Source organism: Maylandia zebra, linkage group LG4 (genome assembly GCF_041146795.1).
Source record: "Maylandia zebra isolate NMK-2024a linkage group LG4, Mzebra_GT3a, whole genome shotgun sequence".
NCBI classification, from domain to species: Eukaryota; Metazoa; Chordata; class Actinopteri; order Cichliformes; family Cichlidae; genus Maylandia; species Maylandia zebra.
Genome location: NC_135170.1, coordinates 2,001,834 through 2,014,857, shown reverse-complemented (window position 1 = coordinate 2,014,857; position 13,024 = coordinate 2,001,834). Strand labels below are relative to the sequence as shown.

Here is a 13,024-nt window from a genome sequence, read left to right as displayed (position 1 = left end):
CAGAGTATAGCTACCAACGGTACATTTACTACACTTCACACATCTGTCCTGAATGTGCCTCCATTGTTGAACAAGAGGAAGTGGCCTACTGTGCATGTACAATTTTATTTACATTGCAAACATCTCATGTGTCCAAAGACAGCAAAGTCATGTCCAAAATCATATGAAGCTGAACAGACTTCAGATCGGAACGAAATGAAAGGAACTTGTGTGGGTCAGTCTTTCTCTGCAATCACCTGCAGTGAAGTGACAATGAAATTAAAGAATTTGGAGCTTTTTGTCACTGCTGTTTATTGCACTGCATGTTTTAATGCAGTTAGTACTAAACTGAAATTAGAGACCACACAAATCCACTGTTGGCTTAATACAATTTTATAAAGAACAAAGCTAATTTCACAAAGTATCTCAGAGATTTCGTTTTTGACAAATCATTGTAATAAAAGACATGAACAGATCCACAGGAAACAATTTAAAAGTATCCATAACTCATTGAGCACACTGTCAAAGGCTGACGAGGTGCATGCAAGCTACCTGGATTTCATCCTAATCATTTCAAATTTTACTTTTTAAACAAATGGAGACCATAAGTACAAATGCTAAGAGTAAAGCAACATTTCTCAGAGTGTCTCAGGTGTCGCCCAGTAACCTACACAGAAGTGTTCACTGTGGCTCCAGCACTTATTCAACAGAATAAGTAACAAGGTATTAGTCTTCAGGCTGAAGGTCAAACAGATGTTTAAAAAAATTTTTTTTGCTGTCCTTCTGCAATCCACTCTCTTCATCCACTCACTGCATTAGGCCCGTTGTCTTCTCCTGGGTCAAATCACTGAAATGGAACAAATTTGATCAGCCTTTGTAAACATTTCATCTCAAAAAGAAAACCTCAGGTTTTCTGTTCCTGAGACTTGTGTGTGCGCAGCTTTGATTAATGTGTAATCAGAATGAGTGACCATTTACCTGATCATCCTCGCCACCTCCTTCTTCATCATAGTAATAGACGTTGTCTCTGACACCATCATCCAGCAGGAGTGGCTCCTTTTTCTCCCTTTTCCTCTGTTTTGTAACCAGCAGCACTAGCAGCAACAGCGCTGAACACCGAGCACAACGTTTAGCACACAGTAACCAACCAAATCCTACTTAGCCGGGAAAGGAAAGAGATGCACCGTCCTGAGACTACAGATGTGTGACTCACCGAGCAGCAGGATGGCTCCAAGTATTCCAAGGATAAGGGGCAGGTTGCTGGGAGCTGCACCATAGCGTCCTGGACCTACCATTATCATAGGCACCAATGGTTGCAGTGTATCTGTAGTTTGTGACGAAGATACCCTCTCTGTCCATGGACGTGTACACTTTAATAAGACCTGTGTCCTTGTCCACGTTCAGCCAGCCTGCTGGGTCAATCAATATTTTGTACCTGTACAAGACAGTCACAGAACGATAGTAATACTATCCAGGCAGAATGATTAGAATTAGCATGTTTCACAATGTGATACAGTGGAACCCCGACTTACGAAATCAATTCGTTCCCGAGGGTCTTTCGAAAGTCGAAAATTTTCGTAAGTCGATGCACCCATCGCGCGTTTTGACTGAGGCGATGCTGAACGATAGGCTAATTGCTAACCAGAGCAACAATACGTCGTTCAAGTGGAACAGCGAAGCGCAAGTATGGAAGCCAAGGGGTTGTCACATGAATCGGAAGGCATTGTGTGTGGGCTCAGCCAATCAGAGCCAGTGGATTTCGTTACTCAGGCATTTTGCCATAACATGGGCAAAAATATTGCCGTTCAGTGCCTTCGTAACTTGAATTTTTCCGTGAAACGGGGTATTCGTAAGTCGGGGGTTCCACTGTATTTGATTTTGAACATCCTCCGCTTTCTCCTCAGGCTAAATACACGGTGCAAGAATTAAACACATTAACTGTTACAGGGTTCTCACATCATTTAAAAATACTGGTGGCCAATAGTACCATCCATCAGCCTCCTAGTAGATGCAGCTATGGTAGGAATTTGAATGTCTTAAGTTGCCTCATTCTTGGGTTATCGGATTCACAAACTTTGGTGTCCACAGCGCCTGTCCAGCAGGGTGGTGACAATACCCAATGAGCCTTTTACAACTAAGGAGTTAAAAAAATGCTTTAAGACCTTAATGATACAAATTAACTAATTAACTGTATTTGGGTCTTTTATAAGCCTAATATTCTATTATGGTATACAGCTATTCAGTGTTTTATCGCTATAGACAGTATTCTGTAATTATATCTGCCACACATGAGGACAGTGAATCAATTTTGACCATCAAACAGAACAAGGAATCTAAAACATTTATCTAAGACATTTATCTATAAGGAAATTTAATATTTGCAGCACTTATGAGGTCAATGATACATTTTCTTTAGCAGTAGAAAGTCTCTCCCCCACCCCCCGACTTACGAGACTGTCTGCTTGCGTGCAGTGTCTGGGTCTGAAGCAGTGTACTGCACCACGGCTTCATCCACAGCAAGGTCCTCTGGTTTTACCACAAGAATCTCCTTTGGATCAAATATTGGAGCTTCATTCACATCTCTCACATTCACCACCACTGTGGCGGTAGAAGTGACCACAGAAACACCAGGAGCAAAAGGAATCTCATTCTCCACTGAAACCAACAGAGTGTGCTTGCTGGCCCTCTCGAAGTCCAGCTCCTGGTTGGAAGGAAGGGAGGAGGAAGGAAAACAAAACAAAACAAAAAAAAAAAAAAAAAAAAACCCACACAACATGAGGGTGTTGGCACAGATTTTTGTGAGGATACAAGAAATCACAAAAATGCTGCCATCAAATGACACAAACATTCATAGATGATAAATATCTCCCAATATTATGAATGAATTCCTGATTTTCTTCCTACCTTTGCAGTAGAAAGGATTCCTTCCTGTTTGTTAGTTCCCGTTTTTACTGTGAAAAGTCCATCAGGATCACCACTGACGATCTTGAACTTGGCGTTCCAGGCTGGAGTTTGTGGTTCATCCTCATCTGTTACTATCATCCTAACCACCACAACATCCTTTTTGTTTTCATCAACTGTTGCAGTATACTGTGAGAAAATAAAGGATGGGTCAGAAATCATGGCAGTGAAAACAGATCTAAAGACTCCTAACTAGGAATGGAGAATAATGGCCTCAGTTTGTAGTCTGTGTCATTATATTAGGTTCATTACTTAATGCAAGTCTACAACTGTGGAGTCCATAAATTTAATTTGCTATGCATGTGGTAAAATATTGTTTTTAACTGCATTTGTACATTTCCCATGTGCTGTCAAAGCCTGGGTTTTTGCTGTGTCAGTATGTGTGAGTGCAACATTAATAATGCAGTTAAAGCAGAACATTCATCCTGTATCTAACCATGTGAAAAAGCAGCAGTTAAACAGGAAGTTTCCAGTTACTTCGTACTTACAGATTTCTGAGTGAAGACTGGAGCGTTGTCATTGCTGTCCGTCACCGTGAGGATGACTTTGGTTTGTCCACTTAACCCTTCTCCCGCCAGATCTGCTGCTTGTACTGTCAGAGTGTACTGTGGATATTTCTGGTAAGATACAGACATCAGCTCATCAACAGGAAGGAAGAAACAATGACATCGGTTTTACAGACTGTAACACAGCCTTCAGACGGACTAAAGCTCTTCATCTATGAAGGCCAATTCTGCTGAGAAGCTGAAGCTAAACTCATGTAATATTTCGCTTATGACAAACATGATGCTGTTGAGAGCCTTGGTCAAACTGTTAGAATAAAGTATTTCTTGACCATTTGGCACGAGGCTGTTTGTTGTTGCTCTGTGACTTCTTTGTGTTTCAAAGAAGTTCATGATGCTGCACCAGAAACAGCTCTGATCTCCTGTAGTCTGCATGGAAGACACAGACTAGTCTGACAAACTATTCGCCAAGTATAAATAGTTTGTCCAGAGGTATGACACAAACCAGAAATGTAGACAGAAACTAACTATACTTCAGAGACTGTGTCTAGTTTTACTGTCAAAAAAAACTAAAAAAAACAAACAAAAAAAAAAAACCCACCATGTTTTTTTGCATCACCCTCTTTGTGATTGATTTCTAGCAGTGACAGGCAGACTGCTGATCCGGATTCATTATAAAATGTTTTTTTCAGCCCTTCGGTGTAAAAGGACACTTGTGTTTTAAATGTGTTTAACAGGTCTTACCTCTCTGTCTAATCCGCTACCAGTGACTCTGATGCTTCCAGTAACTGGGTTGATTTCAAACATGTTGTCAGTGGGCAGCGGTGGGTCCTGATTCAGAATACGATAGCGGAGCTCTGAGTTGTCAGTCCCTGGCTCATCGTCATCTTTGGCCTCAACCTTAACCACCTCCGTCCCTGGAGTGGAGGAAATAAAAAAGAAGTTCCTGAAGGTCTTCACACTGCTTCAATTACAAGATTTACTAAATAAAATTGACTTAATGCAAACGTCTGCTAATTTCCTTCCAACCCAAATCCTTCTCTGGTGCTTTAGGTGTCATTCTGATTTTCTTTAAATCTCTGGGCATCTTGAAATTCATTAAATATAGTGGATAAGCCCTTTGTCTCCGGTTCTGTCCATAATTTTTATGGACAGAATTTCTAGGCGCAGCCAAGTGGCGGAGGGCTTTCGCTTTGGTGGCCTCAGAATCTCATCTCTGATTTTTGCAGATGATGTGGTTCTGTTGGCTTCATCGGGTGAGGGCCTCCAGCTCGCACTGGAACGGTTCGCAGCCGAGTGTGAAGCAGTGGGAATGAGGATCAGCACCTCCAAATCTGAGGCCATGGTTCTCAGCCGGAAAAGGGTGGAGTGCCCACTCCGGGTCGGGGATGAGTTCCTGCCCCAAGTGGAGGAGTTCAAGTATCTCAGGGTCTTGTTCGCGAGTGATGGGAGAAGGGAGCCGGAGATCGACAGACGGATTGGGGCTGCAGCTGCAGTAATGCGGACGCTGCACCGGTCCGTCGTGGTGAAGAGGGAGCTGAGTGTAAAAGCGAAGCTCTCAATTTACCGGTCGATCTACGTCCCTACCCTCACCTATGGCCACGAGCTGTGGGTAGTGACCGAAAGAACGAGATCGCGGATACAAGCGGCAGAAATGAGCTTCCTCCAAAGGGTGGCTGGCCTCTCCCTTAGAGATAGGGTGGGAAGTTCGGCCATCCGGGAGGGGCTCAGAGTAGAGCAGCTGCTGCTCCACATCGAAAGGAGCCAGCTGAGGTGGTTCGGGCATCTGACAAGGATGCCCCCTGGGCGCCTCCTGGGTGAGGTGTTCCAGGCATGTCCCACCGGGAGGAGGCCCCGGGGCAGACCCAGGACACGCTGGAGAGATTATATCTCTCGGCTGGCCTGGGAACGCCTTGGTATTCCCCCGGATAAGCTAGAGGAGGTGGCTGGGGAGAGGGAGGTCTGGGCCTCTTTGCTTAGGCTGCTGCCCCCGCGACCCGGCCCCGGATAAAGCGGATGAAGATGGATGGATGGATGGATGGATAGTGGATAAGTATTAGAAACACGAACAAAAGCAAAGAAAACTACCCAAGTCCAGAGGCAATAAGGTTTCTATACATACCGATGGCCGTGGCCTCAGCAACATTTTCTTTGTAGTCTGTCGTAAAATAAGGTTTGTTGTCGTTCTGGTCGATCACATTGACTTTAATCTCCATAGGATCCTCAGCTTGTCCTGTTCCGTCATCCACAGCATGTGCTTCAAACTACACAGACAGAAGATTTTAAGTTTAGATTCGCCCCCACACAGACACACACTTTTCCAATAGAGATTGACAGACCACGTGACTTTCGCGCATTGCATGCCGGGAACTCGTGGCAAAACAATCCAAGTACCTGCATCAAATGCAAGCATTTGCAGCACCGCAAAACGTTCATTCTTCGGTTCCAATAAATTCTTGCTTTTTCTTTGCCCTCCAAAAAGGTATGTACAAAACGAAGGAGAACAACGCCGGTCCGTACAAAGACAGACTTGATGAAAAGTCAAAGAAAAGATAAAAAAATCAAAGGAGTGAAAGGGTCAGACCCTTACGAGCACACAGAGTGGACAAAAGACGTCAGCGTGCTGCCCAACTTTCACCACGCTCAGATTTATAATCATACGGTTCTTGGAGTGAGTGCATACACTCATGAAGTTTAGTAACTTCAGGTCACTGCAACAAGCCCAGGTACAGTTTACCGACGGATGGGTGCAGGACCTTGAAATGCACCGTGTAGAAAGTAAAGACCATCGTACATATCATAAGTTTACCAGTCTCACAAATCGTCGTCATACATACACATTCGTTAACCGTTTAATAATAGGACCTTTGAGCTCAACGGTAATTAGCAGTGGAAATAATTTCTGGTAGCATCACAGAAATGTAGCAGTGACAATAATATTGTATGCTGTAATCGTACTGGACAATTAGTGATACAAAACAACTGTTTTACCCTGTGAATAAAAGTACATGTTTTTGTCAATGTACCATGGTAATAACAGAAGCGAAACACAATATTGTGTCAGGACAATTCACTATTTATGCACAATAAACAAAGGAGCATAGTGCGACAATTTCTGTTCAGCGCCAGACTTGCTTGTAACCTATATCACTAATTATGTTAAGAAAAATGACGCATTAACTACAACAGCAGACTGACCTTCGTGGGAATGCTTGGAGCAGACTAACCTGTGAGCTGGAGGGTTCTGGGACGTTATATTTGGTCTTTGAATGGCAGCAATCCAGTCGCCTCTTTGTTACTTCGGAAACATGGCTCGAACAATTTCTCTTCAACGACGTAATCCGATAACAACCGATCTCTTTACCCGTCGGCTTTCCGTGGCTGTCATGCGACCGGCTATTGCAGTTAATAATACAGCAGCTTCTTGCCATTTTTTGTGTTTCTTTTTATCGCTGTGTGACTGAGTTCAATTGAAAGCCTGCGTGCACTAGTACCTCTTGCCACGAGTTCCCAGAATTCTTTGCGGTTTTACCCCTGAGTGACGTCACATTTTCAATCTCTATGGGGATCAAAATGCAATAATCAAGTACACACATGGAAAATCATTTGGACAGAGTGAGGATGATTACCAGGTAACGAGCTGTTTCCTCTCTGTCGAGTGGCTGTGTTACATACAGATTGCCCGTCTCTCTGTCCATTGTGAAACGATTAACAGGATGCAGATCAGCTCCAGGACCAGTGATGCTGTAAAAGATCTTCTTTAATTTATCGTCACTAGAGCGGATCTGGAAAAACAAATGAAAAACACAACAGGACTAATTAAGATCACTCTCACCATCTAAAGTAACTGTTAAATAGTAAAGAGGCTGTGCATTAGACTCAAATTCAAGAGATTTCTGGTTATTTTGATATATAGATCAGAAGGACTCCTTGTGATCTCAAATCAAAAAGATTGTTAGATTCTCTAAGCATTTTGGGCACACTATAATTACTCATTGTAAATAATTTGAGTTATTAGCGTAGTGTTATCGTCAACCAATTTACTCCAGTTTTAGTTAATTTTGTGTGTCACTGTTGCCAAGTTCAAAACACTCCAAAAGCGCAGGATTAAGACCCTATAGTATTAGAAAGAAATCACAACAATCAGCTGATCTCCATGAGTAAACACTTGTCACCGTGAGAAAGCAAACCCCCTTTTAACTAGAGAAATGTTCAACAGAACCAGGTTCAAGGACAGGGAGCCATCTGCCACAAATTGTTGGGGAGTGAAAGTTAGGAGTAGTGAGATATGGGACAAATTTTAGCATTTATAAACTGAAATTTAAAAAATAAAAACAATTATACCCAAGAGACAAATAAATCTTTAACTTGGCACTTAAGTATCAACTTTTCTGTCTGCCAACAATATATAGATCTTTACTTGTGCCTTTACACTTCACTTGCGTTACTCTAAAGTTAACTGATAGTCATACTAAGAATTACTTATGACATCTGTTACGAGTTCAAAATATTGGGGATGGAGACAAGAGAAAAACCACAATAACAACACTGGTCCGGTCGGGTTGAGTCAAACGATGATTTTAATGATCACACACGTGGGAGATGGACACTGATGCAGACAGTCTCAGATCTCAAAATGGTGGAGCATTGCTCAAACTTTTATAGCCCCTGGTGCCCCCACCTTATCATAAAAAGCCTAAACATTCACATGCTTTCTCTCACACGGCGCCTAAGCTACGACCTTGGCTCCCTGTTTATCTGCTCCTGCTGAGATGGGGCAGAAAACTCCAGCATGTTCTGTTCTCTTCTAATCAGACAAATAAGGCGATGACTTTCTGCAAACAGTATTTCTTATAACTCAGCAGTATACTGCATCATAAAACAGTATCATTCATTCACAATAAGTCAGCAGTTTAATGTAATGCAAATCAGTTTAACTAATGCAATAGTTATCAGCTTCTTCTAATTCAGGAGAATAATGCAAACTAAAACTACATAATAATTCACAATCTTTAATTAGGGGTCTAACATGGCATAAAATAATATTATAATCTAACACATCCAAGAAAAAAAAAAAAAAAAAGACATGCGGACTGCAGAGGAAACAACAGCGAGATCCTATGCAGAAATAAACATTTAAAATGCAGTTTATTGTCAAATTAATCACAAGGTCATTCAGTTCACCTTACCTGAACTACTTTCAGGGGATACGTTCCTCTCTTATTCTCAGGAACATTGAGTGGAGGAATAAGCCAGGCCCTTTTCCTCCTCCTCAGCCCTCCACCAGACTTGGGAAATTGCAGAATGGGCACTTGTGGCTCAGTGGCATTCTGGAAGAACATACAGACAGCTTTTTTAGCAAAAGCTTGGATAGAACACCACTCAGAACTTAATTAAACTACGAGGAGGAGCACAGACGTTCTCAGAACGAGTTTTAAATTTTTTTCAGACTATGATGGGTCTGTGTCTGTCCAGAGTTAATATCAGTTTCAACATCTTAGCCATGAAGGCCAATGAGGCATTATCATCACCCTACCAAGCAGGACATGTTGATACTCAAGTTTGTGAATCTGATCAATTATATGTAGCCTCACGAGTTAAGATGCCATCTGTTGTATCTACTAAAAGTGTCGGAAACAGGCATTTTGCATGTATCGATTCCAAATGTACTTTTCATTCATGCCCCATTAAACAGTGTCTCTAAACCTACCTCTGTGTTGTTAATAGAGTCCATTTCAGTACTGTGATGCTGAATGTTGAAGTTTGTGTGGGCTCCATGGTGGTGCTTTCCACGGTGATGCTCAGGGTGAACGACACTGACTGGAACTGTTGTTTTGTGACCATGAGAGTCCCAGGAGTGGATGAAGAAGTTCTGGTGTCCTTTATGAAGAACAACCTCTCTGTTTACCTGGAAGGTAAAAATAAATATATAAAAAACAAAACCTTTAGCAGAAATACAACATACGCTACATTCGTTAGACTAAGTCTCCACAAATCTTACTTTAATATCTTCTTTTCTAAACTAACCCCAACTTTGCTGTCAGGTCTGTCAACTCTACTTACCGTTAATGTACCATCTGCCTTTACAGTAAAGTGACTGTCATCAGTGCTGAAAAGAATTACTGTGCGCTCTGTGCAGTCAGTGAAGCCCACTGGGAAAGGATAGAAAAGAGTTAATCATTATGAATGTGATACATATAGTGAAAAATCTGGCAAGTTTTTTGTATTCAAAGAAAAGCGACAGACACCACTCCCTCTTCCTTAAGAAAAGCAGCATAAGTGACTGCAAGATGACTAAATGGTTTTTAGCTCTGGATAGTAGCAACACTCAGTCAGGTCAACATTATTTACTTTTAACAAAAGTGTCAAAACTGCATTTACACACGTACACGCACGCACACACACACACACACACACACACACGGCCAATTTTTTTTTTTTTATTTGAAGTACACATTCTCATACAACCATCAATCTCGCTTTGAGGGTTTAAATTGGTAAAAAATATTAATAAAAATTTGGCGTTTAGCTCAGGTTGTCATTTCAAAAAGCAGCAAAATTGCCAGTGCAGAACAGATTTTTTCTGGTTTCCATTAAAGACAACATAACTACACAACACCTCACTTCCCACACCCTTCAGGGGACCATGCTTATGAAAATTACATATTGACAACGTAATGTTAATCCATTCTTCATTTCTTTCATTCACTTTAATACTTAACATTCATTGTTAAATTTCTGCGATGGGTAATTCATTTTTAGGATACAAGAAAGAAGAGGGGGGATAAACAGCCTTGACTTGAACTAAAACAATTCATAGAATTGTCTAAACCTACGCATTCTTAGAAAACAGCCTATTAATATAAAACTATCAAGACATGCAGTCAAAGTAAAGCAGTATTGGAAGAGGAAAAGGTTGTATAATGCATCTGTAATAACCATAGGCCAAGAAAGCTAAAACAATGTTTATATTTTAGTAGGGTTGGAACCATCAATCATTTCGAACCAGCTATTCTACCCATTATTCACTGCTCCTTATAGAAGTATTGTGGAGTAAGTGTTTGCTTCACTACAGCCTTTTCTCATTACTGCCTACTCAACTTGATTTTTAGTTTTTTAGGTTGCAGTACTTTTGGCACCTACTCTAGGGCCCTGTTGGCAACTACTCTTAATGACATTTTACTGAATTGTATTGAAAAAGGACAGAAACTGGCATATGATGTCCAGATATAGATTTCTGCAATATTTTCCTAAATAAACAAGGTAAAGCTGTACATACATTTACACAGCGTTTTAATCTGATTATCATAAATTGCTTGTGTCTTAAAAACCCCATCAAAGTGGGTAATTAGTTATTCAGTAGAGACAATTGATAAAGAAACAAATATTCACATTAAAGCAAACATGCATAACCACAGCCCATTTAAAACAAAACAAAAAAACAAAAACTGTTTAAGTCTGTTTATAAGAAGCTTTTAAAAACCTTTCAGTTAACTGAAATCAAAGAAAACAGTTCCTTTTTTAGAGTTTCACTTGAATAGCAAAGCCTGTAAAACAGGTTCGGGGATAGTGCTCTGACCAGCAGGTAAAAGTAACAGAATCAGAGTGAGAGCAGGCTGAGACATGTTTGGGTTTCAACTAAGAACAATGTGCCCAGCTAATCTGCTGAAGGCCATCTGGGCTGGAGGAGTCCTTTACAACAGCAGAGTTATTCCATGTAGGGCTGCAACTCAGGTCTAAACCCTCCGACAGTTTCATACAAACAAATCTGTAATGTGAAATGATACTAGACAATAGAAACAAATACCCAAAAATAATTTCATTTAGATTATGACTAAGAGTAACGCACCATCCAGAAAACATTAACATCCAAATCAAAAACACGTTTAAAAACACCCATGTACGAGCCTACACTGGGTTGCTCTTACCTTTGCCCAGCCTCATGCCCGGCCTCAGATGTTCCCTGGACACTCTGAAAACCAGCAGCTCCGACTCAAATCCAGGCACACATGTTGGCCTGTTAGCTCTCTCTAGTGCTGACACCTAGGAGAGGAGCAACAGTTTCAGTTAGACGTACAATAAGACTTCAGGCTTATAAGAGTTCGAAACTGAATAACTATATGTTTTTAAAAAAAAAAAAAATCAAAAACTTGAAATGTTTTCAGCATTGAAAGGTCAGGATTTTAGGTTTTTCCTTAAGCTGAACGTCGTGCAGCTTTGAGCTGTTGTTCAGAAAATGCCTTGGCAAAGCATTGCACTGCTTAATATACACAGTTTAAACACTAAATAATAAAGAACAAAATAACTGTCACTTTAAATACTAATGAAAATGTGTCTAACGCTCCGTGTAATTATATGAATGAATTGAAAGTGTGCCTGTAAGCCAAATGACTTTTCATTTCATTTTAAAATCCCAAAAACGATATTACTTGGATGATAGTCCTTTTTCTCTTTTACATTAATGAATCTTTTTAAAAAAGTGCTTCTCGATATGTGTAAGCGAAACAGACTGGAGTGAACAAAGCTGAAACCACAACTCTGAACTGGAAATTAACCTGCAGACAACGTCATGAGCGGAATCAGGGCGAGGCTCGCTCACAACCTCGAACTCTTCGAGGCGGAAGGGTATGAAAAGAAAAAGAAAGACGGCCTAAACCTCCGCGTGTGTTCTGCGGTTTCGACACTTTTTTAAAATACATATTTTTTTTAAATGTTTGTTGCAGATTGCTCTGCGGAGAAAGCTGCTACACACAATAAGGATTTTAGACCCCCACAAGTTCGTTTGGCCCACTTAGTCCCAGCAAGTACCATAGCTGATAAAAGCATTTCTTTATTAAAATCGAAGGCTACTTCACGCATAAAGAGGTGCCGAAATTATTCCGCGAAGAAAAGAAAGGAAAGACTGCTTGTGAGATACCCGGTGTTGTCCAGTTCAATCAAATAAGTAACAGGATTAACCGACATTGATTTTTTGCGACTCTAAGCAGAAGGGACAGTGAGAGAATTGAGCACCGATGGCAAAATATTAACCAAAAGAGGAAGTCTCACCTGGAAAACGACGATTAAAGCACCAAAAACCGCGAACAATGCGGTCCCCATTTGTCTAAGTCGTATTTTTAGTATTCCTCTCGAGTACACAGCCAAAAACGAAAAGAATCCTAAATATATTCCTCTTTGAACTCGCTTCTTGGCGTCTTCCTGTTGTCCCCTATATATTAGCAATAGTATAGATATGTAAGTATATTACAGAAATGGGTCTATTATGGTATGTTATAATGTACACGGTATTATCAGCAATGATCTGAGTCTGAGTTCAGTCAGCCACATTCGGGAGCTCTCAGTCTCATTTCCTCTTGATAATCTGTCTCTCACTCCCCATGTCTTTCTCACACATGCACACACACTGACATTCAGACTTTATCCACAGTTGCTTACTAAGAGTCACTAAAAAACACGTGAAGCTGCTGACAGAAAACCATCTTTCATTTGTAAAGCCAACCAACAGTGTTATAAAGTCATTAGTGTGAAACCAGCCTAAAAAAACCACAAATGACTGTCTGAAAACCAGTGGATGTATTCAG

At 40.9% G+C, this 13,024-nt stretch overlaps 1 protein-coding gene across 1 annotated transcript; it reads right to left on the bottom strand.

The window, feature by feature from the left end:
• Positions 1-272: 272 nt before the first annotated feature.
• LOC143418295 (cadherin-1-like) lies at positions 273-12,647 on the bottom strand. Its single transcript, XM_076882848.1, has 14 exons — positions 12,492-12,647; positions 11,372-11,486; positions 9,507-9,595; positions 9,154-9,351; positions 8,633-8,773; positions 7,073-7,228; positions 5,566-5,707; positions 4,188-4,360; positions 3,429-3,557; positions 2,884-3,069; positions 2,430-2,680; positions 1,193-1,414; positions 958-1,088; positions 273-826 (listed from the first exon to the last, which is right to left on the bottom strand). Exons 1-13 carry the CDS (start codon positions 12,540-12,542, stop codon positions 1,016-1,018), a joined length of 1,926 nt encoding a protein of 641 aa, XP_076738963.1. The 5' UTR covers positions 12,543-12,647; the 3' UTR covers positions 273-826; positions 958-1,015.
• Positions 12,648-13,024: the final 377 nt, after the last annotated feature.

Coding starts and splice junctions, on each gene's coding strand:
- LOC143418295 (XM_076882848.1), bottom strand. CDS start 12,542: ATGGGGACCGCATTGTTCGCGGTTTTTGGTGCTTTAATCGTCGTTTTC. Junction 8,774..9,153: donor ACTCTATTAACAACACAGAG/GTAGGTTTAGAG, acceptor ATGTTCTTCCAG/AATGCCACTGAGCCACAAGT. Junction 5,708..7,072: donor AGGAAACAGCTCGTTACCTG/GTAATCATCCTC, acceptor CTGTCTGTGTAG/TTTGAAGCACATGCTGTGGA.